At 48.1% G+C, this 23,614-nt stretch overlaps 1 protein-coding gene across 1 annotated transcript in view; it reads right to left on the bottom strand.

Annotated features, from left to right (window-relative positions):
- Nucleotides 1-1,611: 1,611 nt before the first annotated feature.
- Nucleotides 1,612-23,614, bottom strand: part of TSHZ3 (teashirt zinc finger homeobox 3) — a 74,941-nt gene continuing 52,938 nt past the window's right edge. The window contains exon 2 of the mRNA XM_033225587.1: nucleotides 1,612-6,419. Coding sequence (XP_033081478.1) covers nucleotides 3,214-6,419 — 3,206 coding nt within the window. The 3' untranslated portion in view covers nucleotides 1,612-3,213. The remainder of the gene's footprint in view (nucleotides 6,420-23,614) is intronic.

A 23,614-nucleotide genomic window follows, 5' to 3' on the forward strand; every position in this document is an offset into this window, starting at 1 on the left:
GAGCAAGATAACCTGCAGCCTACCTTGGCTTGTAAATCCTCACACCGACCCCCAAATTGGAAAGCCCAGAAGATGATCCTGGGAGTGGGGTGAGGAGGAGATGGGCAGACTGTGTCGAGTCCTTCTCCCAAACTGTCAAGAGCGGGGTTCCGCCGTCACTCGTACAAATCCCATCTCCCTTCAAGCCACATGGACCGTGGTGGTGATGGAAGTGTTGTCAGTTTAATCTGTTAGATGCAGGACTTTGGATTCTAATAAACCGATGCTATATTTAACCTGTGAAAAATTCAAGAGTGGAAATCTGGGCTCCAGGATGTGTAGATGCAGAAGGCATGGGAGGGAGGCTGTCTCTGTCCCGAGACGCGTTCTGTGGGGAGCCGGTCCCGGAGGGAAGCATATGTGTCCTTCAGCTCCTCCCAGGTAAAGGTCAGCAGGACAAAGAATGGGCCAGAAAAGAACCAGGGCTGACCACAGAAAAGATGGGGCCTGGCACAGGCCCTGCACCAGGAAGGGAACCTGCTTTCTTCCCTGCCTGTTTGTAAAATCCACCTGTGTGCCCACATCCCAAGGCAAGAGCTTAGCTAGCACAGTAATCTCTATTTGCCAAAAAAACTCATTTTAAATTGTAGTGAGTTTCTCCCTAAAAACCTGGTGAAAGATGGAATGCCAAGAGAAAATAGAGTAGACAGAAAAATTTGGACTTCTCTTGAGAAAAAGGGGTGGGGATGAGCGGAAAAACCGTAGGCGTGTTGCCGAACATCTCTGAAAGGGCTTAATTTAAATTTTTAATAAAATAGGTTTTTTTTTTTTTTTAAGTTGAGGTGTTTTATGTATTACATGGATGTAATACATCTCTCATTTGTATAATTCTAGGTTAGGAGCTATGATTCTGCATAACTGCAAGACTAGTTTGAATATAGTAATAAAGGTATTTTACAATTTTACATGATGTTCCCAGCGTTTTGTTGGCATGATTTGCCGGGGCTAATAAAAGCTTGTGATTATCATATAAATGCTCTCCCCCTCCTCCGGTGGATGGGTTCAGTCTCCTCCCACAACCCCCCTGCCTGCTTATCTGTGGCTGTTTTAACACAGGAGAGAGAACCTTGGGACCCCAAAGTCTGTCTGACCCGACTGGTTCTGTTTCCCGCTGTTTGAAAATCCTGAGTCAACAGGAAGGAGTCACCCTTCCAAAGCTTTCTTTCCCATCAGCCTCCTTGACAGCGCAGGCCCCTCACCCTCGAGCATCCAGAAGGGAGATCAAACCTCAGCCCCCACTGCAGGTCACCAGGTGTGACCGGAAGCTCTGATCCTGGGGGTCTGGCAATATCCCTTCTGCACTGAGCATCTAACCTTATAGGCATGTCTTCCTTTCTTGTGAATGTTTATTCTCGGTGCAGATCCTATTCAAGCTGCCTCTGAGTAAGTGCTCCCCGCTCTCCAAACGCCAAAGTTCACTAAAACTCCCCCTGATTTACGCACAGCTTCCGACTGCCAGCACCTGGCAGCCGCAGCAACCAGCTCCGTCATAAACAGATCGCATACAATTTAATTTTAATGTGCTCGTTAGTCGTAGCACATTTCAGACATAATTGTGAACGCAACACAAAATTATAGCAAAAAGACAATTTTAATGCTGCCGTAGAAAAAAGGGTTATATGAAGAGTCACATAATGGTGCTTCATTGTCAACAACCAAACAGGGCACAGAGTGTGTTACGGTGTCTGTGCTGTTTACATGCCAATATTTTATACAAAGGTTCTCATATGGTGTCAGCTGTCAGTTACTTCTGCAAATTAACTGCCAAAAATGGAGAAGAACAGAATCACTTGGAGAGCCGGTAACCACGGGTTACCTTTCATAAGCCTAAAGATAAAGCTGCAGTGTGGGATCTTGGGAGAATAATTAGGAAGAACAAAACAGAAAGTTACCAATTGAAATAGAAAGGCATCCTACAATATGGAATAGCAACCAAGAGGGCTTATAAATAAGTGAAAGAGGTTGGATCACAGAATGCCTCATGACTTTTAAGCAAAGTATTACAGTACAAACATTTTAAAGGCTTTATCAATGTTTAGGAAATACAGTACAAGTTCTTTTTTTTTGTTCTTTTTTTTTTTAACCTTTTCAAATAGACTTAACCCTTTGAGCACGGAGTTTATTTTGAGCGTTCTTTGATTTCTAATAAATACCTTTAAAAATCATGTGCAAAATAGTTATGATGCCTGCCAGGGATGTTTTTCCCGGTCTCGTTTATTCAGACTGCTCAAAACAAATGATAATACGATGCTAATAAATATGTATAATTTAAACATGAACCTCTATCAATATAGATGTACTGTATAGCAAAACAAACTATCATACTTTGCTTTCAGATAATGTTTCTGTATACTTTATAAATGCTATCTGTGGTATCTTCTGTATAATTTACAATGTTTGCATGTAAAAAACAAAACCCATAGACCTTAAAAAAAAAAAGAAAAAAGAAATATACACTATACATAGGCACAGCTTATGCCCAGAGCACAGCAAGTGCATAAAACACTGTTGCTATAAATGCAAGAAAAAGGTCATTTAACCACAATCACATTTTTTTCATAAGAGAGTCTGAAATCTATACAATATATACATCTATGTTTCAATGTGAAAATAATATTCTTTTAAATTTCAAGGCGTGTTATACCCCTGCAGACCTGCATAAATGGAGGTTCATATTATTCATTATAACTAAGCTGGTAAGGAGTTTAAAAAACAGAGCTTCATACATTATTATTATTTTATTTTATTTTTTAACCAAATTAATGCAAAAGTGCTTCAAAGTACTCAGAGGGCTAAAGATGAAAGGGTGAGAAATGCCAGCACACTCGAGTCTTGTGGAAAAAGTGTGCCTGATTTCGTTATAAATGCTTAATTAAACTGTCTGTTAATGCATGCAGCTTGAAGCATCGGGAGGATGCTCACAACTAAATCCCATTTACACAAAGTTCCAAACACTTACCACTGCATTTTAACCTTCATATTTTACCAGTAACAACAGCTGATTATGCACCTCTATTAAACACTGTACAGTTATACAAAACAGTCCAGCCCAGAGTGATTCTCTGCAGTTAAAATAAGAACATGTGCCAAGAACAACAAGTCAGAGGGGGCCTGAAGGTGCCTTCCACAGTTTCCCTCAAAGCAAACTGCAGTCCTTTCTATCAAAAGCAAATGCTACTGCTTCTCTAACTCAGAGACATACAGAAGGTGGTCTTCCGGAGATTTCCCGTGTGTTTTGCTAAGGTGAAGTTTAACAGCGTGCTTGCTGGCAAAGGTCCGATTGCAAAGTTTGCACTGATAGGAGGTCCCTAGGTCCTCCTCGGGGGAGGACGTCACCATTTTTTCTGACGGTGACTTGGTTTGTGCTATCTGACTGTTAATCTGTTCAGTGGACAGTTTGGATAAGTCCCGTAGCCGGAAGCCTAAGTGTGATTCTAGGTGACTGATGTACGTGGAAGGAGTCCTGATTTGAGACGCACAATCATTACAAAAGAAGACGGGGTGGCCAGTGTCCAAGTTTTTGAGGAACTTTGTTCCACCTGTCCTTCGAAGCTGGTATTTCACGTTGGCCAGCCAGTGGCTGATGGTGGTCATGGACAGCCCGGTGAACCTGGAGATATGCATCCGCTCCTGGGGGCTCAGGTCTGACATGATGTACTTCCCTTCCGAGGTCTGCCGGAGGCTGGCGGCAAACTGGGCCTGGAGGATCAGGAGGTGCTGGGGGTTCCAGTTTGACTGGCGGCCCTTCCTCTTCTGGGCAGGCGTCGACTCCTCAGCCTCCTCCAGAGTGGCCCCATCAATGTCAGACTTCTCGGAGATGCTGGAAGGAGTGGAGGATTTTGACGTGTGGCTCTCTGTCAAGTTCTTCAGCATATCGGATATATCTGACAAGGCATTCTCGCGTAGCGGCGAGTTTGACATGAATGATACGACGGCAGATGTCTTTGCCGTTGTCACCGTGGATGAGGAGGTTGCCGGGGCTGTGGACGTGGGTGACAGAAGCACTGAACCCAAGGAGCAGCCTTTGTCACTCTTTCCTTTTGTCAAGTCTATGGGCTGATCGTTGTTGACGTGGTAGAAATAGCGGTCGAGGTGGTCTGCCTTCTTGGACTGCAGGGGCGGCGGGGTGGCCACGGCGGCCTTCTCCGCCAGGCTGTTGCTCATCTTGAAAAGCATGCTCATGGGGTCCAGGGCAGGCAGGGAGGGCTTGGCAGCCTTGCCCAGGTGAATGTTCATGACTGACTGCAGGGCGCTCAAAGGGTTAACAAAAGGCTGTTCGGGCGGGTGGTCGGTGATGATGGCCGTGCTGCCACTCAAACTGCTGGACAGGGGCTTCACCAGCTCCTTCCCGTTCTCCACCGGCTCAGCCAGGGGGCTCCCATCCTTGCACCCATCCCGTGGGGGGCTGGGGCTGTTCTCCTGGCTTCGGAAGCCCCCGTCGCTGGACGCCTCCATCTTGATGGGCTCCCCGATTTCGCTGCTACACGGGGAGGGAGTGGCCCGCTTGGGCGGGGAAAGCTTCCCATCCGGCTCCTTCATCTTCTCCTCCACTTTGGCAACTTTCTCAGTGACCTTTTTCACCAGCTCCTCCATGGCATGAAAGTTTGTCTTGGGCATGGGGGACGTCTGGCTGCTGGGTGGAGAGACCAGGGTCTGGTTTTTCGTCGGGGAGACGATCTCACTGTTGCCAAACATGGGTTTCAGGGGCGTGCTCTTCCCCGACGAGCCCAGGGACAACTTCATCATGTTGGGAAGTTGGTAGGCGGCATGGATGCTGGGGTAGCCCCCCCAGCTAGGAGTGCCGTTCTGGGCCTTGTTGATTGCGGATGTCACTGTGTTTTCCAGGGATTTGAGGATATCGAGCCCTCCCTTGGGACTCTCTTCTAAGTCATTTTCAGTCAAGTAATGGTATTTGGAAGAGATGTCACACTTCTCCTCTTCTTCGCCAGGCTTGTCCTTTTGCTTGGGTTTCTCGTCGGTGACTGCTTTGTCCTTGTCGACTTCCTTCTTGACCTCCACATTCAGTTTTGGGGAGACGCTGGCAGGTGTATTGGAGGGGGACGTGAAGGTGGTGGCCGCCAGGGGCACGGACTGGACCTTCTCGTCCAGCAGGGTTGTGATGGTAGGCGTGACGGGCGTCTCCACAATGGGCTTCCCCTTTTTCATAGCCGAGTTGGTGACCTTGATGAAGTGGCCAGTGACCATCATGTGGGCCGTGAGCTCCTGCAGGGTGTCGTGCGAGCTCCCACACTCCATGCACTTCAGGATCTGGGACTTCCGGGCCTCAAAGTGCCATGCGTAGCTGGCCCCGTTCTGGTGGCCGTACCGGTTATTTGGCGTGATGTAAGGGTTGGAGTTCTTCTGAAGTGCATCGTTGGTGTCTGAGATGGTGGCTTTGGGGGTTCCACCTGTGGAATCCGGGGAGCTGGGGAGCTCCAGCTCCAGAGAAGCTTTCTTCCGAGCGGCAGGGATGATTTTGGCGGCGACAGGAGTGACGGGTTCCTTCAGAGGCACTTTTTGGTAGTGTTTTGTTTTGATCATATGGACACTCAAATCCTGCAGGGACTCAAAGGAGTGGCCACAGTACATGCACTTCAGCACCTTCTGTGCATCTTCCTTCCCTTCCATTTCCAGCAAGGAGCGTTTGCGAGGCTTGGACCAGCGCTTGGGGTTGTTGTTATCGGTCTCGTGGTTGTCGTCGCGGTAATGCCCCGTCTCGTTCATGTGCACCGTCAACTCCACCAGGGTGTCGTAGGCGGCGCTGCAGTCCTTACAGCGGAACTTGCTGGCCCCCGTGAAGATGGAGCCGTAGAGCTTGCTGCTCTGCCGGTACAGCTGCACGGTGCTGAAGAGGCTGGGCTCCGGGAGCATGCGGCTCTGTGACACCTGCTGCAGCGTCTTAGCCATGGCGCTCTGGTGCCAGTCGAAGCTCCCGCTGCCACAGCTGCTGCTGCTGCTACTGCTGCTGCTGCTGCTGCCATTGTTCTTCTCCGAGGAGGGCTGGTGCAGATTGAGGTTGAGGTTGGACCAGTAGGAGTTGGAGAGGAAGTTGTTGTAGACGGCCTTCATCTGCTCCAGGCTATCCGACACGGTCGTATCTTCCAGTGGGACCGTGACCTCCTTGGTCTCCTCTTCGTTCTTGATGGAGCCGCTTTCAAAGTCAGCCATTCGGTCACTGGTCTCACTGATGTGTGACTCGCTGTCCATTTCGTGGCAGGAAAACTCAGCGGCCGGGGAGTTCTGGTAGCTGGGGCAGGCCCGGGTGAGCTCCTTCTCCGGGCACATGTACTTGGCTGAGGGCTCTCCATCTGCCGTATGTTCCTCTGCGTCTAAACCTTCATCCACCAGGGCAGCAGCCTTTAACTCCTCGGAAACATAGGCTGCCATGATAACAGGTGGGAAAGAGAGACAGGTAGGATGGAATGATGAGAGAGAGGGAGAAGGAGAGAAAGAAAAAAAAAAGCATTAGTACGTCTTGATCTTACCTAGAATATGTTCTGGGCTCTCAGGAAAACACAGCAACCCAGATGGGCACATGTATTTGTAAAACTAAATAGTTAAAATGTGGTGTTTCTTTGGAGCAAAAAAAAAAAAAAAAAAAAAAATCTGCTCTTCAAACATAATTTGCCACCTTATTCTTCTCAAGGGGCAACAGCTTGAAATTAAAACTAAATTTGAAATTAATGAAGCACATTCTGGAGGTGGCATTCATTTCTAAAGTAATAAATTACTTGTATCAACCTCAGAGACAGCAGTTCCTGTCTGTCAATTAATATGTCTTATGCTTCTCCTACCCCTAATGCATTTCTTAACAGACAGATTCACAATTTAAATTAAGCAAGCAGTTTTTACTCATGACATTTTTGAGGCTCAATCTTTAATAAATATAAAGTATAAAAACATCAATAAAATTTTTACCAAGTAAAAAGAAAAGTACGTCCATTGTAATAAAGGAAAAACAAGATTTTGTGGCTTTTTTTTTCTTTCTTCCTTCTGGAAAAGCAGGTCTCAGAAAAGCTTAGAGGTAAGTTTCCTGGCAGGGATAGGTATGGGTTCGTTCCAGTTGAGAGGAGATACCCTGACCGGCTACCACCCAGCCCCCAGCCCTGTCCCCCATGTGAACACTCAGCCGTTCTCAGCCACCTGCACACACACACTCTCCATGCAGAATTATGTCAGAACAAGTTCAGGAAAATTGGTATTCGGTGCTCATTCCTGCTGTATAAATATATACAAGACCTTCCAGTGGACCTTACAAATGTCAAAGTGTTTGCTCTTTAGACTACTTTGTCAATATTTACTCAGTATAAGCTTCATGGGCATCCAACAGAGATCCTGTCTTTCTGGAAGCGATGTAACTGGGATGTAAATCCAGCATGCATTCCCACACAGGTGGAGGGCAGGCCACGCGCCTGCAGGTTCTGGAAGATGCACGTCCAGAGATGCATAGCCCAGAGAATACTTGTGTTAATGCAACAGGGTGATTTTTTTTTTTTTTAATTCTCTTGCATTCAGTGATTTGGGTTATTCCTTACTAAACTGATCTGCCACTGCATACTGCATCAGGGTAGTTTTTTGCACAGTGAGGCGTGGCCAGCCCTGTGGCTAGGAACAATTTCAAGGTAAAGGAAAAGCGGAAATAAAGTGACTTTGTCCTGTCAGCTTCTAAATACTTGTTTGCTTCAAAAGGCCAGTGGGGAAGTGTGTTAGATGGTTGGAATGGTGCAGTGCGAATTGCAAGGCTGATTTCTACAAAAAGTTCTTAAGAAAGGAAGGGAAGCTTTGTTTGTGGAATTGACTCCACCAACTTTAAAGATTTGCCCCGCTCCATTTCACATCAGAAAACAAACCAACAATAACGATAAACAAACAAACAAACAAAAAGAGTGAAATTAGTCCCTTGAAGCCAAACAAGATAGGCCCCCTCATTCCTTCCAGGACAAGTGTGATTCTTTTGCTCCTAAGCCCCCTCCTTTGAGTGCCAAGATTCCGAAGCCAAGACACATGGAATCCCAACACTGATGTAATGTGAACTTGAATGGGAACTGTCCCAGGTACACACATCAGCTGCAGGAAGGGGATACTTCTGCTCATTTGCCAACTACTAAGCAAGAGTTTTGTCCAGGAGCTGTGGGTGTTCTTTACAAATGACCACAAGAGAGTGCCCTGCTGCGGTCAGCTGAGTGTGAAGTGCTATGAGGAACCTCAAGTTTGAGGCCATGCACTTTGAGATGACAAATAAAGATGGCAAAAGCTGTGTTCCTAGGGTCAGGACCAAATGCTTAGGGAAATACAGCGCTGACCAGTGGAGGTTCCTATGCTAGTCACAGTGAAGACTGTGAATGCATGTGTTGGAAAAAGAACAGGAAAAGAAAAAGAAAAGAAGACATCTCACTCTCTCCCACCTGCCCCCCAACAGACTTCCTCGGCGTGCAGCACATTCTAGAAATATCTGGACTCAAAACTCCAATGGGGTGGCAGTCCTGGAGGAAGAACAACCAACAAAGAATAACCAAGTGTCACAATTTGCCTGGACCTGTCCTGGTTTCAGCACTGAACGTCCTGCATCCTGGCAATTCACTAAGTCTTGTGCAAACCGAAGGATGGCTTGTTACCCGAGCTGGGGCACGCAATATGACTGAGGTCAGAGATTCCAGGTGGGTCTGCAACTTCTCTTATAATCCTCTTGGGGAACCACTGGAGCAGGGTAGGCTGGGTTTAGCTAGACACAGCCCACTGCCTGCAGAAGTGCACTGGGTGCATGCATATATGATGTTTCCATAGTACGGTTTTACTGTAAACAGGGAAAGAGGAGGAAATCTCATGGCTGGTGTCCCTCCCACTGAGACTCAAGGAAATGCCCAGGTCTGTGTAGATGGGTGAAGATATCAAAGCCCCTTCTTTCCTGAAGATGCCTCCTGGAGCCACAGTCTGCAATACAAACCCCACACCCTGGGGATTTTGCTCCTATTACAGTAGCTCCCATGAAATTAAGTCTGCGAGAGAAATGGCCCCACAGCAGCCACTACGAGAGGACACCAGTAGCCAGAAGAATCAGAGCCAATAGTGGACATGAAAGAGTCCTCTGTGAGTGAAGGCCACCAGGTGAGAGGGAAACCCAGGGGCTCTGCCAGCCCACCTCCCACCCAGGGGCAATGCGTCTCCCCATGGCTAGAGCCTTTCCCACCCCCACTGCACAAGCACCAACCCAGCCCAAGCTGTCCGGAGCACTCCTCCCCAACACAGGCACCATGAATGACGTGACCAGCTCCTGCCCTGGGCTGGCCCACAACACGCTCTGATATACTTTGTAAATTACACAGCAGGGTCAGAATGTCATTAGTCTGCTGACTGAGAAGGAAATTGATATGGAAAGAAAAGGCCAACCTCTCAATCTCCCTGGTGGGAACAAGATCCAACTCAGAGGAGAATTAAAAGGCTCCAGTGCCAAGGAGAACTGGGTCCTGGAAGCCTCACTGCACACCCCAGGTCCTTACAAACGCACACCCTCATGGTCATGACGTGGGCCTCACTCCCTGTTCAAATGACCATTTTCTTTTCCAATCTGAAGGTGAGAAGTATTTCCTTAGGTGGAGCCTAAGACTTTTACCCATTGGTTCTCCCCTCCACATTAAAATAAAGGGAAAGGCTGGGTGCAGTGGCTCATGCCTATAATCCCAGCACTTTGGGAGGCCAAGGCAGGCAGACCGCCTGCGCTCAGGAGTTTGAGATCAGCTTGGGCAACATGGTGAAACCCCATCTCTACTAAAATACAAAAAAATTAGCCAGACATGGTGGCACATGCCTGTAGTCCCAGCTAGTCCAGAGGATGAGGCAGGTGAATCGCTTGAACCCGGGAGGTGGAGGTTGCAGTCAGCCATGACCCACCACTGCACTCCAGCCTGGGCAACAGAGCAAGATCCTATCTCCAAAAATAAACAAATAAATACACAAAAATAAAGGGAAAATTCCCATCCTTCCACCAGGCTTTGCAATAATTTCACTACTCTGAGCATGTTTATACTCTTGATTACTGAACTTTAAAAATGTTCTAGAAAACGGAAATGGACCCAGTGAAATGAGGGAACTAAGGGATGAAAGGCACTCCACAAATATGCATCCAGCTCCCACAAGTGCCAGGCAGGTTACCGCACACAGCAGTGCAGTTTTCTTTCTCTAGGCCTCCATTTCCCCCTCTGAATGATACGGGGCACTACAGTAATATTTGTAAGGTCCTTTCTCAGCTACATATCTATCATTTTATGGCCCTTCTGAAAAGGTAAAGAGCTGAGCTGTAAAGTCGCTTAATCTGGTTCATTCTCTGCAAACGCCAACCTCACCTACACTCAGCAAGTGGAATCGTTCTTTCTTCTTTAGACTGAGCATGATACGCAAAGCCCCTGGCTGGATAGAAGGAAGGGCTCTGGAAGCTGGCACAGTGAATGCCCTGGATCAGGCAAGGAGGGGAGGAAAGACTGGGTGTTTCCAGTCACTGTGCAGATGGTGAGAAGTCAACAGGGGTGTGGGGCAGGGCTGCTGAGAACCTGGTCCCCACCAGGCTGGCTTCAATAGCCCAGTGGCAGGCACCGTCCACCGATTCGAACCAACAATGTATCACATATGACCCTGGGAAACTCCGCAACTGTCTCCAACAGTATTTGAGAGTATTTAAATTCCTTGTTGCTACTTAACTTTCTGCTCATTCTTGCCTGAATTCTCTAAGGGAGGGAACCTTACATCCTTAGTCTTGCATGCAGTAGGTGAGCAATGGACAGTGGCTGTCTCATTTCAAGGAGGTGAGCGGGGGCTCATGTCCACCAGCAAGGAGTTGTAACAGCCTTTGCAACAGGATCCCCCCTTCCTCTCTGCGGCCTCCCATATGGGCCCAGTTCAGCCACTAGCATCTCTCACCCCATCCCCAACCAACTCCCTGACTCCAGTCCCAGCCCCTTTAATCTCATCTCCAAGCAGAAACTGCTGAGATTAATATAGAACACCGCACTGGTCATGTCACCTCCCCATATAACACCCTCAGTAACTTCCCACTGGGCTTGGAAGAACATCCAAATTCCTCAAAGCAGCCCTGAAGGAAGGGAGTCCTCCACCATTTGCCCAGTTCCCCTCCAGCCCCTCTCAGCTTCTGAGATGCACCAAGATCTCTCACTCCACACTTTCTAGCGCTGCCTCCTCTGCTGGAAACCCCAGGGCAGGTGCAGTGAAGTGGAGAATGCAGGAATCCACCCTTCCCCGGGCCTCAGGGAAAAGGCTCTTGGGGATGGCAGGGTTTTGACTCCAGCTTTTGTCCCCTTAGCCATGAGGATCACTTGTCTACAGCCAGAGATTCCAACACACTGTCAGCTTTGTGTGGTCAGGACCAGACCCCACACACCTGCACCACAGATATCAGCCACAACCCTACTGTCTGGCCCAGAGTGGCTACTCAATACATGTCAGTGGGGTGAATGAATGAATGAATGAATGAATGAATATCTTAGATGGCTGCTTCACACCTCCTAAATAGCTGTCAAAACATCCTGAGGGGATCCTAAGTCCAGCCAGTCCCAATGCAAAGCAGATGTGCTGGTGTGAGACTCAAAGTCCATCCTAGGCAAGTTCTGTCTGCCTGTGACTGGCACATTCAGCAATGCCACTTTGTGAGGAAGGGTCTCTAGGTAGACAGGATGACAGAACCCCCCACTGAGGAAGATGGGAGGAGACACCCCAGTCGGTGGTCTCCTTGCATTGGAGCCCCCCAAGCTTGAGTGAGTGTCCACACTCAAATACCCTCTTCAGGAATGCATTATGGGCCAGGTGCAGTAGCTCTTGTCTATAATCCTAGCATTTGGGAGGCCAAGGTGAAGGAATTGCGTGAGCCCAGGAATTCAAGACCAGCCTGGGCAATGCAGCAAGACCCTACCTTTATAATTCTTTTAAAAATTAACTAGGCATGGTGGCCTGTGCCTATAGTCCCAACTACTTAGGAGGCTGAGGCAGGAGCATTGCTTGAGCCCAGGAGGCTGAGGCTGTAGCGAGTTATTATCACAACATTGCACTAAAGCCTGGGTGACAGAGTGATTCTGTCTTAAAAAAAAAAAAAAAAAAGGAAAAGTAGGCCAGGCGTGTCCATCCTAGTGGCTTACACCTGTAATCCTAGCACTTTGGGAGGCCGAGGTTGGGGTATTGCCTGAGCTCAGGAGATTGAGATAACCCTGGGCAACATGGTGAAACCCCATCTCTACTAAAAATACAAAAAATCAGCCAGGCATGGTGGCGGGCACCTGTAGTCCCAGCTACTTGAGAGCTGACGCATGAGAATTGCTCGAACCTGGGAGGTGGAGATTGCAGTGAGCCGAGATCGTCACTGTACTCTAGCCTGGGCAGCAGAGCGAGCCACTATCTCAAAAAAAAAAACAGGAAAAGCGAAAGTGAAAGAAAATTAAAAGAATGCATTATCATCCCTTCATCCCTCTTTTCTCTCGAGCAAATAAGATGGGAACCTCTGCTGCCAGCGCCCATGGAAGAGGCAGCTGGACTGTGAGGGGGAGGAGGTTCTCATTCAAACCAAACCAACAGCTGCAAAGATGCAAAGAAGCTCTCAGGAGTGATCAGGGACTAGCAAGTGAGGGGCTGACCGGGCACCCGCCTTCCACGCTTCTCCAAGTCCCTCCGTTGAAAGAGTCTCTCTTCAAGACGTGAGTCCCTGCAGAATGGCTGCACCCGCTTCCCCACACACATCTCACTTTCCTTACCCCACCAATGAAGACTGTGTGCTTAAAGCAGCAAGACAGCCATCGATCTCTCAAGAGCTGAGTGCCAAGGACACATTTCCAGACAACTGCCTGAACCGAAGAACTTGGCATGCATAGAACCGAATGTGACTCCTGGGTAGAGACACACATGGATGAGAAATAAAAGCTCCCAAACTTACAAAAGCTTTCTGCAAAGTTCTATGGCCCAACAACCTTGGAAGCCCACATGACGGGGGGAAAACACACACATACACACACACACACACACACACGCACACACACACACAGACACAGACACACAAAACATGGATCCTGCCTAATATGAACAAGTTTAGGACCCGTGTTCACATTCTTACATTCATTGCATCTGATCCTCTCAATGGTCAAGGAAGGTGGAAAAATCATCTCCATTTTGCAGACAAGGAAACAGGGATTCTGGCTAGTTCCACAGCACACTTGCACTGAGGAACCAGTTCTGACCCCAAACCCTCTGCTGCAGCCCCTCAGGATGAGTCACTGGAGGTAGATGGGACATTTGTCTGAACTCCTAAGACCCACACCCTGAGTTCAGTGTCAGGGGACCACACAGGAACTGTGGGAGGGAGTTCCCTATCCTCGGAATGAAGAGTAGGCAGTCAGGCAGCGCCTTCTCAACTCCCCCAGTGGGATCCACACCTACCCCTCCAGGAGGGTCCAGCATCCCCACCCCCAGCTCACCAGTGGTGTGGCTTCCACATCGTGGATGCAGGGATGACAGACATATCATGTCCAGGGAGAGAAGACAGCCAGTCCACTGTGGCCATCAAGGGTCTGGAGACACCAATACCTTCATTAATATTTATTGTCATCATTAACTAAATTCAATCTCTAGGTAAAAAGAAATTAATGTGTGTCACATAAATATAAAACAGTAAGCTGGGGCATAACAGAATTCATTTCTGGGCAAGGTGGAATTACCTTCATCACACAGCTAAAAATCTCTCCCAAAAGATGAAGAGGAAGTGTTGGCTGGGACCTGCACTCTCCAGCTACGGGGGCCACGGATGGGCAAGTCAGGGTGGGAGGGGGCACTGGGTGTGGGTGGGAAGAAAGGAAAAGAAAGCATGGCTGTGTCCCGCTTCCCAGTGCAATTTCCAGGTAAACTGCCCTGTGAACATTAGCATTTTCTGGGCTGAAATAAAGGTTCTGAAGTTATAACCCTCTGTTTTCCCTGGGAATGTGCTTTGCTGGCTAAAACTTTTTATAGATTCCTTTTTCCCATGTCTTCTTATTAGGGATAGTCCAGAAGAGCACCCCTCTCTGCAATGAGTGCCTCTGGTCATCCATCCATAAGGATCCCTGTGACTGTGATGGAGGAAAGAGTAGAGGCAGGAGGGAGAGGAAGAGGTGGGGAAAGGAGGGAAAGGAGAAGAAAGGACCAAAGAGGGAAGGGGCCATCAAGTCATCCCGGGTTTAAGAAGGGTGCAGAGAGAGAGGAGGGGGCCCAGCAGAGAGAGGACAGAGGGAGAAAGGGAGATGGGAGAGGAAAAGAACACACTAGGGTTGGGGTCGGGGAGAGAGGGGCATGGGAGGTAGGAATGGAGAAAGAGAACATGGGTGATGGAGATTTGAGAAGAGACAAGGATGAAAGAGGTTATTTTCTGGAAAGGACTCTATGACAAAGAGGGCCTGGAGTCTGAGTTCTGGTGCACAAGTGGCCCTCAGGATGGCCACCAAGGTAAAAGAGGATGGACCTAGGGGAGCCCGTATGGGTCTGTTCTAATGCTGGGAACTCTGGGCTTCCTTTCCTCCTGCTTCTCTGAATACTCAGATTTTCAAACAACACAGGGTGATTTTTTTTTTTTCTTTTTCTTTCTTTCTTTTTTTTTTTGAGACAGGGTTATGCTCTGTTATCCACGCTGAAGTTCAGTGGTGCAACCACAGCTCACTGCAGCCCTGAACTCCTGAACTCAAGCCATCCTCCCACCTTAGCCTCCTGGGTAGCTAGGATTGCAGGCACTAGATACCACGCCAGGATAAGAGTGTTTTATTGTTTTTTGTTTATTTCTTGTTTGTTTGTTTTTAAATAAGAATTTAACTAGTCAAATGGTTTGGGAAGGTGGCTGCCAGGTGTGTTTTCTCAGGCAGGCTCTCCAGGACTCATGCACACCAGTCTCTGCAGACCCTCCTGCCCTTTGCTCAGAGCCAGAATCAACTTCAACACATGCCTAAGCCCTCAGCAGGCACGAAGTCCTCTTCTCTGCTGCAGAATGTGCTTGGACAAGGAAAAATGCCAAGATGTTCACAAGGCATCTTGACCACTTCTCACTCCCCACTTACCTGCCTCCCTCACACCTGGGCCCACAACAGAGCAGACCCCAAGGAAATGGCAGGAGGAGATAGGAAGGGACAGTTCAAAAGCCACAGCAACCCAGTGTGGCGAGCCATCCAGGAGGGCAGTAGTTGGACTCTGGAGAGGACCTGACGATTCTCTGCTCTGTTGCCCAGCCTGGAGTGTAGTGGTGTGATCATGGCTCACTGCAGCCTCGAACTCCTGGGCTCAAGTGATCCTTCCACCTCAGTCTCCCTAGTAGCTGGAACTACAGGTAAGCACCAATACACTGATTAAAAACAATCTTTTTTTAGAGTTGGGGTCTTGCTGTGTTGCCCAGGCTGCTCTGGAACTCCTGGCCTCAAGTGATCCTCCAGCCTCAGCCTCCCAAAGCACTGAGATTCCAGGCATGAGCTATGGAGCCAGGCAGGACCTGATGTTTCTGCATCACATTTTTCTCTGGGAAACAACGTGATGTTAGGCAGGGAGGCCCTGGGTCTCAGCTTCTGCCCTGCCATGGATTAGTCCTGTGGCTGTGATGACTGACTTCACGTCTGTGAGCATCAGTTTCTTCATCAACAAATGGGAGGAAGGAATGGGAAGATGCAACTGGCCACATCCGCCTCCCAGGTGTTTGCAGGCAACCAAGGATTTCATAAGGAGTGGGCATAAAGGACTTTTCCAAGTTAAAGAAACTCTGCAAATAGAGATGCACCAACTGCACAGGGCCAGGGGATGGCCCCTAGGCTCACCCCTCCTCTTGTAAAAGCCTCTGGGTCTCCCAGACCCTCTATGCTGACCTTGCTGCCTTTCAGGAAAGGAGGAGGTGGGAAGACCAGCACCAAGCCCTGCTGGGGTGAGAGCTCCCACTGGGGTTTGGGTTCTGTGCCTCCTCCCTCTGGACAGCCTTAAAATGGCGGCTGCAGAAAAGGAAGAAATCCAGACAGAAAGGGGAATAAAAAAGGGAGGGAAACGGAGGGCAAGGAAAGGAGGTGAAGAAGGAAGAGACGATGTCAGACGCACGCCTGCAGCATTAGCACTCCCGACCATGCACAGCTCTCCTCCCCAGGCCCCAGCTCCTGGTATAGGAATTCTAGGAAGGAAGCGGGCAGGACCATGGACTCAGCCCGGCTCTACCCAACTGCATGGATCTGACTGGAGATCCCCAGTGCCCCACTCCCAGGGGTGGGAGTTGGAGCCTGATGCCCTGCAGCACAGTGCTGGCTGGGGCAGCCACCTCAGACACTGGCTCTCAGACTGGCTGCCACTGTCCCTGTAGTCCCCAGCCCCCAAGCTGGGCCGCCTTCTCCTCCAGGCTGAGCCCAGTCCCCCTTTCTGCTGGGCATCTGCCTTGAATCACCTTCCTCTGTGTCAGGGAAAGAGCTCAAAGTCTCCAGAAAATTTCACCTAAATCTCAGCTTATTCTCAATACACCTGGAAAATCTGGATGAACTGATCCATTTGACACAAGAATTTCTGCTTGACAAAGGACTCATGGAAATGCCTCACACACTGTGCCCCCTGGGTTATGCTTACATGGGGCTCTCTGCTGTACAAACGTGTTGCACACCTTGCTATGATGAAGCAAGGGGATTCTTTTCTCAGGGGAACCACACCTGCCATATCAGCTGTGTCTGACGACCTGATTTGGGGCCTAGAGCTATCCCCAGATGTCCTGAGGTCCCACACGATGGGCTGCTCAGAGGCAGCTGCCCCTAGACCTGGCCTGGAGCCCTGGTGGGTGTGAAGGGTAGACAGACAGGAAGGATGCTCAGGCCTGGATTGCCCCTAACCAAACACATTCCCCCAGCCCTCAGAGAACATGAAAAATCAAGATGGAGGTGCACCTTTTTGGCTCTCGACCAGGAGGGGCTCAAAGCAACAGTATGAAGGCAGGACTTCCCTTTTGTGCAGAGAGAGAGAGGAGATGGCAGGGGGAAGTGTGGGATGGAGTGGAGGGGGCTTAGCTAAACACACACTGGGGGGTACCAATATGATTGGATTGAATGTTGGGCCTCTGTCTAATTATTAAATACACAGGGAGAAGAAAGCATTCTAGAGGACTGTTTACACCTGGTACCCAGGAAGTGACAATTCAGTGGGGAACACAAGTCTTCTCCCTCCATCCACCTGGGCACCTGGAGTCACCTACAGATGCCACCTAGGATGATGGAGGCCATGGCCTCTAGGGACAAAGAGAATGGCATTCTTGGATGGTACCAGGGAGACCAGGGGCCTTCCAGGCATCGCTGTTGGATTTGGAGCTCCCCAGAAACCAGGGCAATATCCAAGGGCCAGAGGGCCCAGAAGGGCATGGTTTGGCTCTGTGGGAAGGAAAGGTGGCTGCAGCTGTAATGGCCAGGACTTCTGCAGAAGGCTGGCCACGGTGGGATGACAACCTCCCCTAGATTGATTGCTCTTCCCACTAGCAAGGTCAGGAATATTAATTTTGTACATGATAATTTGGTGTAATGTGAGAGATGAATGCTTGTTCAGTTTGGTATCCTTGTGTTAATAAAGCTGCAATGCTTTCATGCCAAGAAAAGCATGGCATTAGCTGATTGGTGAATAAAGTCAGTGTGAATAAGGAAACACCATGCTTTAGCACAGCCATTGTGGCCAGTGGTGGCGCAAGCCAAAGACAGGCTGCGGCTGCTCCTCTAGGGAACCCACGGCAGCGAGGCTTCCCAGGACACCTCCCAGCTGCTGGAAGCCCCAGCCAGTTCAGAAGACTCAGAACCCAGGATGAGTCCTGTTCCTCCAGCGGTGATGGAAAACAAGAGTCCAAGAGTTCCAGAAGCCAAACCTGGGGCTCCCAAAACTGAGTTAAGAAAGACACTGCCTGAAGCTTCTCTCTTTGAATTCTTGCTGCAATGAAAGGACCCCATTGTGCCACCGTCTCAGTAGCTCCTCCCCAGAACAATCTCCCTCCCTTTCTAGCACTCTTCATGAGGGGGATGGTTCAGAAAAGGAGGAGGACAGAACGTCAGGAGGCTCTCCAAGATCAGAAAGAGAAGGCAGCTTCCCCATCTCTACAATGTCTCTTTTCCAATGCCTTCTTGGGGGCTTGCTCTGCTGCAGTTTGGGCACCAACCTCAGTGCAAACAAAAATAAATGTATCAAGGTTGCATTCACGGGACAAAAACCACTGCCTCAGACAAATCTGCAGATAGCAAAGAATAAATAAATACTCACTTCAGGGACCATCTGAGTCACCTACTGTCCTCGGCTTCAAGCACATTTAAACCAACTGGGCACCAAACCCACCATGGAAGCCCACACCAGTATGCTGTCATGGGAAGTCCATACGCTCACTCTCTGTGCCCTGGAGGAGTGCTTCATTGCTGAAATCACCTTAATCCATTTAAGCTACAGGGCAGAGTCATCATTCAGCCAGCTGGATGGTGGGGCCATGTCTGGGTTGACAACAATCAGTTTGGCCTGGTAGCCGGCGATGGTCTATCAAGTGAAACATGGCTTCTGGAGCCAGGGTGTATTTTTGCAAGAGTGGTGAAGGAAGTAAGCTGCCTGTGGGTGCTGTACTCCCATTCCTCTTTCTGAGTTCAATACATTCCCAAGTACACTGCCCTCTCAGAATAAAGAATCCAGGGTCTGAATCTCTTCCCAATGTCCTTTTTACCTTTTATTCTACAAAATCCATAAGGTAAACCCTGGCCTATATTGAATCCAATAAATTAGAAGAATAACTTCATCCAAAGAAAGCATTCTCTCATCTTGGTGGAATAGCAATTGGGCAAATGATTAGGGGCAGGGGATGTGCTTGACTTTCTCAAATTGCATACACGAGCAGAGGGACTCTCAGGGGGTAGCTGATGTCTTTAACGAGGCAGCTCATTGAGGCAGCTTAAGGAACCAAGTAACTCTTGCCTGCCTATACACTTGGTGATCTAAAAACCTGGGAAAAGCACCTTTAGAATTGGGCAGCAGGCTGTGAAAATTTGGGAACAGTCCTTAAAATGGGCCTCTTCAAGTGGCTAAACATGTACAACTCAAACTGTCACTGGGACTTGCTGGCTTTCCTCCAAAATACTAAAAAAGCTATATCCAAAGGGAAGGTAAATGGATGGCTAAAAAGAGATAGGAGTTAAGATTTACATGGAAGAGAAAGCAACAGATTCACTCAACACATCTACCCATCCACCCAGCCAACCCTCTATCCATCTATCCATCCATCCATCCATCCATCCATCCATCCATCATTTATCCATCCAAAAATCCATCCATTCATCCATCCATCCCCCCATCCATTCACCTCATTCTTCTAGCCATCCCAAGCCCATCCTAAGCCCATCCATTCAAAAACTCATCCATCCATCCACCCATTTATCCAACCAAAAACCCACCCATCCATCCATCCATCCATTCAAAAACGTATCCATCCATCTGAAAATCCATCCATCCATCCATCCATCCATCCATCAACTCTTCCATTCAAAAATGTATCCATTCATCCAAAAGTCCATCCACCCATCCAACCATCCATCCACCCACCCACCCACCCACCCAACAACAATCCAAAAACCCGTCCATCCACCCAATATGTATTAGACACTAATTACATACTCCAGATGCTTTAGGGTTAGGAATAAGTAACCAAAGTAAATAGCCCAGAATTACAGGCTATACTTTTATGTGCTCAAGATGGCCTTGGTTACACAGAGGATAAGGGCATTAGAGAATCATACATCTGTACAAATGTCTTAGCTCGATATTTAAAGCCCAGGTTAACCAAGTCCCACTTTACCTTCTAAGTTTTATCATCTACTGCCCCCTCCACACACAAAGATGCTAGTCTTCCCTGATAATTTTCCTTTGATCTTGCCTTGATTGATGCTGTTTCTTCCATTTTACATACCATGCTCAATCTTTTCACACTCCCCTCCCTGTCCTCCAAGGTCCTGCTCTTTCCATGTCCCCCAGGAAGTCCTTTCTTATCTGTCTCTGTGAACATGATACCTTTAATCTCTGTGATGAGACAATGAATGGAAACATCCTCTCTAAACTCTAAAGTCTACAGGAATATAAGAAATTATCAGCATCATTGTATATCTCTTCGGGCATTTATCTCTTGTAGTTTTTGAGTGGCTGATCCTGGGCATAAATTCTCTTTCTATATACACTACAGGAATATTCCTTACCTCTGAGCTCTTTGCACGGTCTGGCATGCCAGCTGGACTCAGTAACTTCTGGTCCAATTATTTGAGTTTGGATGGCGCCGCTTAGGCTAAGAACCAACAAAGACCCAGGGTCACTTCAGGTAGAAGTTTCCACTGCCTTCCTCAACAGCTCTTGAATGTTGGGCTGAGAAGCCTTAGGTGCTCTCTGACTTCCCATGCATCTCTTCATGCCTCACTCCCACGTCACAGAACAGAGACACTCCAGTAAGAACCAGGGCCACCAGTGTATCTCAGTTCTGGCAAAGTTCCTCATCTTATGACCATAAGGAAAACTTGGAGAGAAAATGTTCACAGTGACCTCAGAAAAGTTTAACCCTACCCTCTCTGCACTGGGCACCTGCATGGTAGCCACCATGACTAAGTGATCTTCTTAATGTCTGCAGCACTGCCTGCATTGAGCAGGACTGATCCAGCATTCAGCCAGCATTGACACAATTTTCAGCCAATACTCAGCAAGTACTCATCCAGGACTCAGCCAGCACTTAGCCAACATTCAGCTAGCATGCAGCTAGTATTGACCCAACACTCACCTAGCACTCAGCCAGGACTCAGCCAGGCCTGACCCAGCACTCAGCCAGTAGCACTCAGTCAGCATTTAGCCAGTACTCAATACTCACTCAGCAGTCAACAAGCACTCACTCAGTATTGACCCAGCTCTCAGTTAACACACACCCAGGCCTCACTAGTGTACATGTGAACACTGTTTGGATGAATAGTGAAAAAATCATTCTAGCCTGTTTGAAGGAACAAAGGTAATGGTCAAATGTTTCAACTTTTAAATATTTCTGACTGACGTATACATGCCTACAGATTTCAACCTCATTTCTATATATTTAAACAGCTTTCCTCCAACCAATATAGAAATAGTATCTATTGACTGGTTGACATCACAATATATGTTTCCTCTTAAGTATCCTGTCTCCCATTTTTATATTGACACTCTACATAGTCTGAGTTGAGTGTTTCTTATACTAGATCAGGAACCCTTAATACCTTACCATCCATCACAAGGAAGAGAGGAAAGAGAGAGAGAGAGAAAAGAAACAACAATAAAATAATGAGAACAGCACTCTCACTAACTGGTTCATGCCTTACTTGCCTTCTTGTGGAGGATAATTTAGTAACATATATCAAAATTGAAAACATCTACACTCTGACCCAGCTAGCAATCTTTACTACAAAAACATTCATACATCATACATGGCCCCTCAACAACAACAACAACACAACAACAACAAAACCCCTCTATGAAGGGTGTCCTCATCAATATTTCTTAGAATACCAAAGAAGTGAATAAACAAACTAAGGTATACCCATATCATGAAATACTATGCAGCAACTCACAAGGATGGTAAGACAGAGATACCAGTGTCAGAGAAGATACGGAACACTGGAACTTTCAAGTACCAACTGTTAATAACCATTTTGAAAATCTCTGTCAGTATCCACAAAAGCTGCACGTACACATACTCTGTGACCCGGCAATTCTATTCCTAGATCTAGACCCATTAGATGTGCATACGTATTTCATCAAAAGACCTGATATCCTTTGATATGCTATTCACAACAGCAAAGCAACTGGAAAGGATCCAAATGTCCATCACCAGTAGAGTGAATAAATACACGGTGTCCTGTCCATACGCTAGAGTGCCATGCCGCAGACAAAATCAACTGTTATTCAAAACAACACGGGAGGATCACACCCACAAAACATTGTATGAATTCATTTATGTAAATTTCAAAATCAGGAAAGCTCCCCTGTGGTGTTAAAAGTCAGGAGAGCAGTTACCCTTTGGAGGTGATGGCTGGGGAAGGGTGGAGGAACTCCTGGAGCATGAAATGTTCTGCCTCTGGGCCTGGGCCCTGGAGGCATGGGTGTGTTCACCTGGGGAAAATTCAACCTATACTTACATTCGTACGCTGGGCTTTTTGTATGTTATTCTGCATAAAAAGGTTTTTTTAAGAATTTCAACTTTGCGGTTCAGGGGTACAGGTGCAGGTTTATCACATGGCATATTGTGTGATGCTGAGGTTTAGGGTCCCATCACCCCAGTAGTGAGCATGATATCCAACAGGTGGTTTTTCAGCCCTTGCCCCTGACCTTCCCCCACCCCGTCTAGTAGCCCCCCGTCTCCACTGTTCCCATCTTTATAGCCATATGTACCCAACTGCATACGAAGTTTAAAAACAATGATAATTCTCTAATTTCTCATATGAGAAGATCTCTAAGACATAGCAGAAAGTAGGAAAAGAAAATAAGTCTCAGAAACACACACATGGGTCTCTGTTTTCTGAGCAAGTCTGTGTGTGTGCGATTGTATGTGGGCACCTAGGAAAGAATCCTGGCCTGGATGTTAGCAGCTGTCCTGCAGGTGGAGGAGGCAGATGTGGTCGTGGGCAGCAGCACGGCGGGAGGAAGGGGAGGTAAAGGGTGCTCCTCTGCACCATCTGGAATGTTCACAAGCACACCTTCATGAAGTGCTGTGAATTTTTTTTTTTTTTTTGAGACAAAGTTTTGCTCTTGTTGCCCAGGCTGGAGTCCAATGGTGTAATCTCGGCTCACTGCAGCCTCTGCCTCCCAAGTTCAAGTGATTCTCCTGCCTCAGCCTCCCGAGTAGCTGGGATTAAAGGTGCCCGCCAGCACGCCTGGCTAATTTTTTGTATTTTTAGTAGAGATGGGGTTTCACTATGTTGGCCAGGCTGGTCTTGGATTCCTGACCTCAGGTGATCTGCCCGCCTCAGTCTCCCAAAATGCTGGGATTACAGGCGTGAGCTACCGTGTACGGCCTTTGTTTGTTTGTTTTTGTTTTTGTTTTTGAGACGGAGTCTTGCGCTGTCATCCAGGCAGGAGTGCAGTGGCACAATCTCAGCTAACTGCTACCTCCACCTCCTAGGTTCAAGTGATCTTCCCACCTCAGCCTCCCAAGTAGCTGGGACTACAGGCATGCCACCATGCCCAGGTAATTATTGTAATTTTAGTAGATACAGGGTTTCACCATATTGGCCAGGCTCATCTCCAACTCGTGACCTCAAGTGATCTACCCACCTTGCCTCCCAAAGTGCTGGGATTACAGGCGTGGGCCACCTTGCCCAGTTAGTACTGTGACATTTTAAAAGTTATAAAGGAATTTTTATTTGTAGCATTCACCCTCTGGGTGTCAGGCTCTATATTGGTCACCATCAGCCCAGAAGACACAGTGCCTGGTCCCAGGGAGTGGGCATTTGGGGCTGCATGCCTGGGAGTCAGTGGAGAGTGGGTTCCTGCACGGGGGGTCAGTCACAAAGGCATAGGGGCCTCAGGTGCCAGCTCCACAGAA

The sequence above is a fragment of the Trachypithecus francoisi genome, unplaced genomic scaffold (assembly GCF_009764315.1).
Source record: "Trachypithecus francoisi isolate TF-2019V2 unplaced genomic scaffold, Tfra_2.0 Lachesis_group12, whole genome shotgun sequence".
In the NCBI taxonomy this organism is placed as follows: domain Eukaryota; kingdom Metazoa; phylum Chordata; class Mammalia; order Primates; family Cercopithecidae; genus Trachypithecus; species Trachypithecus francoisi.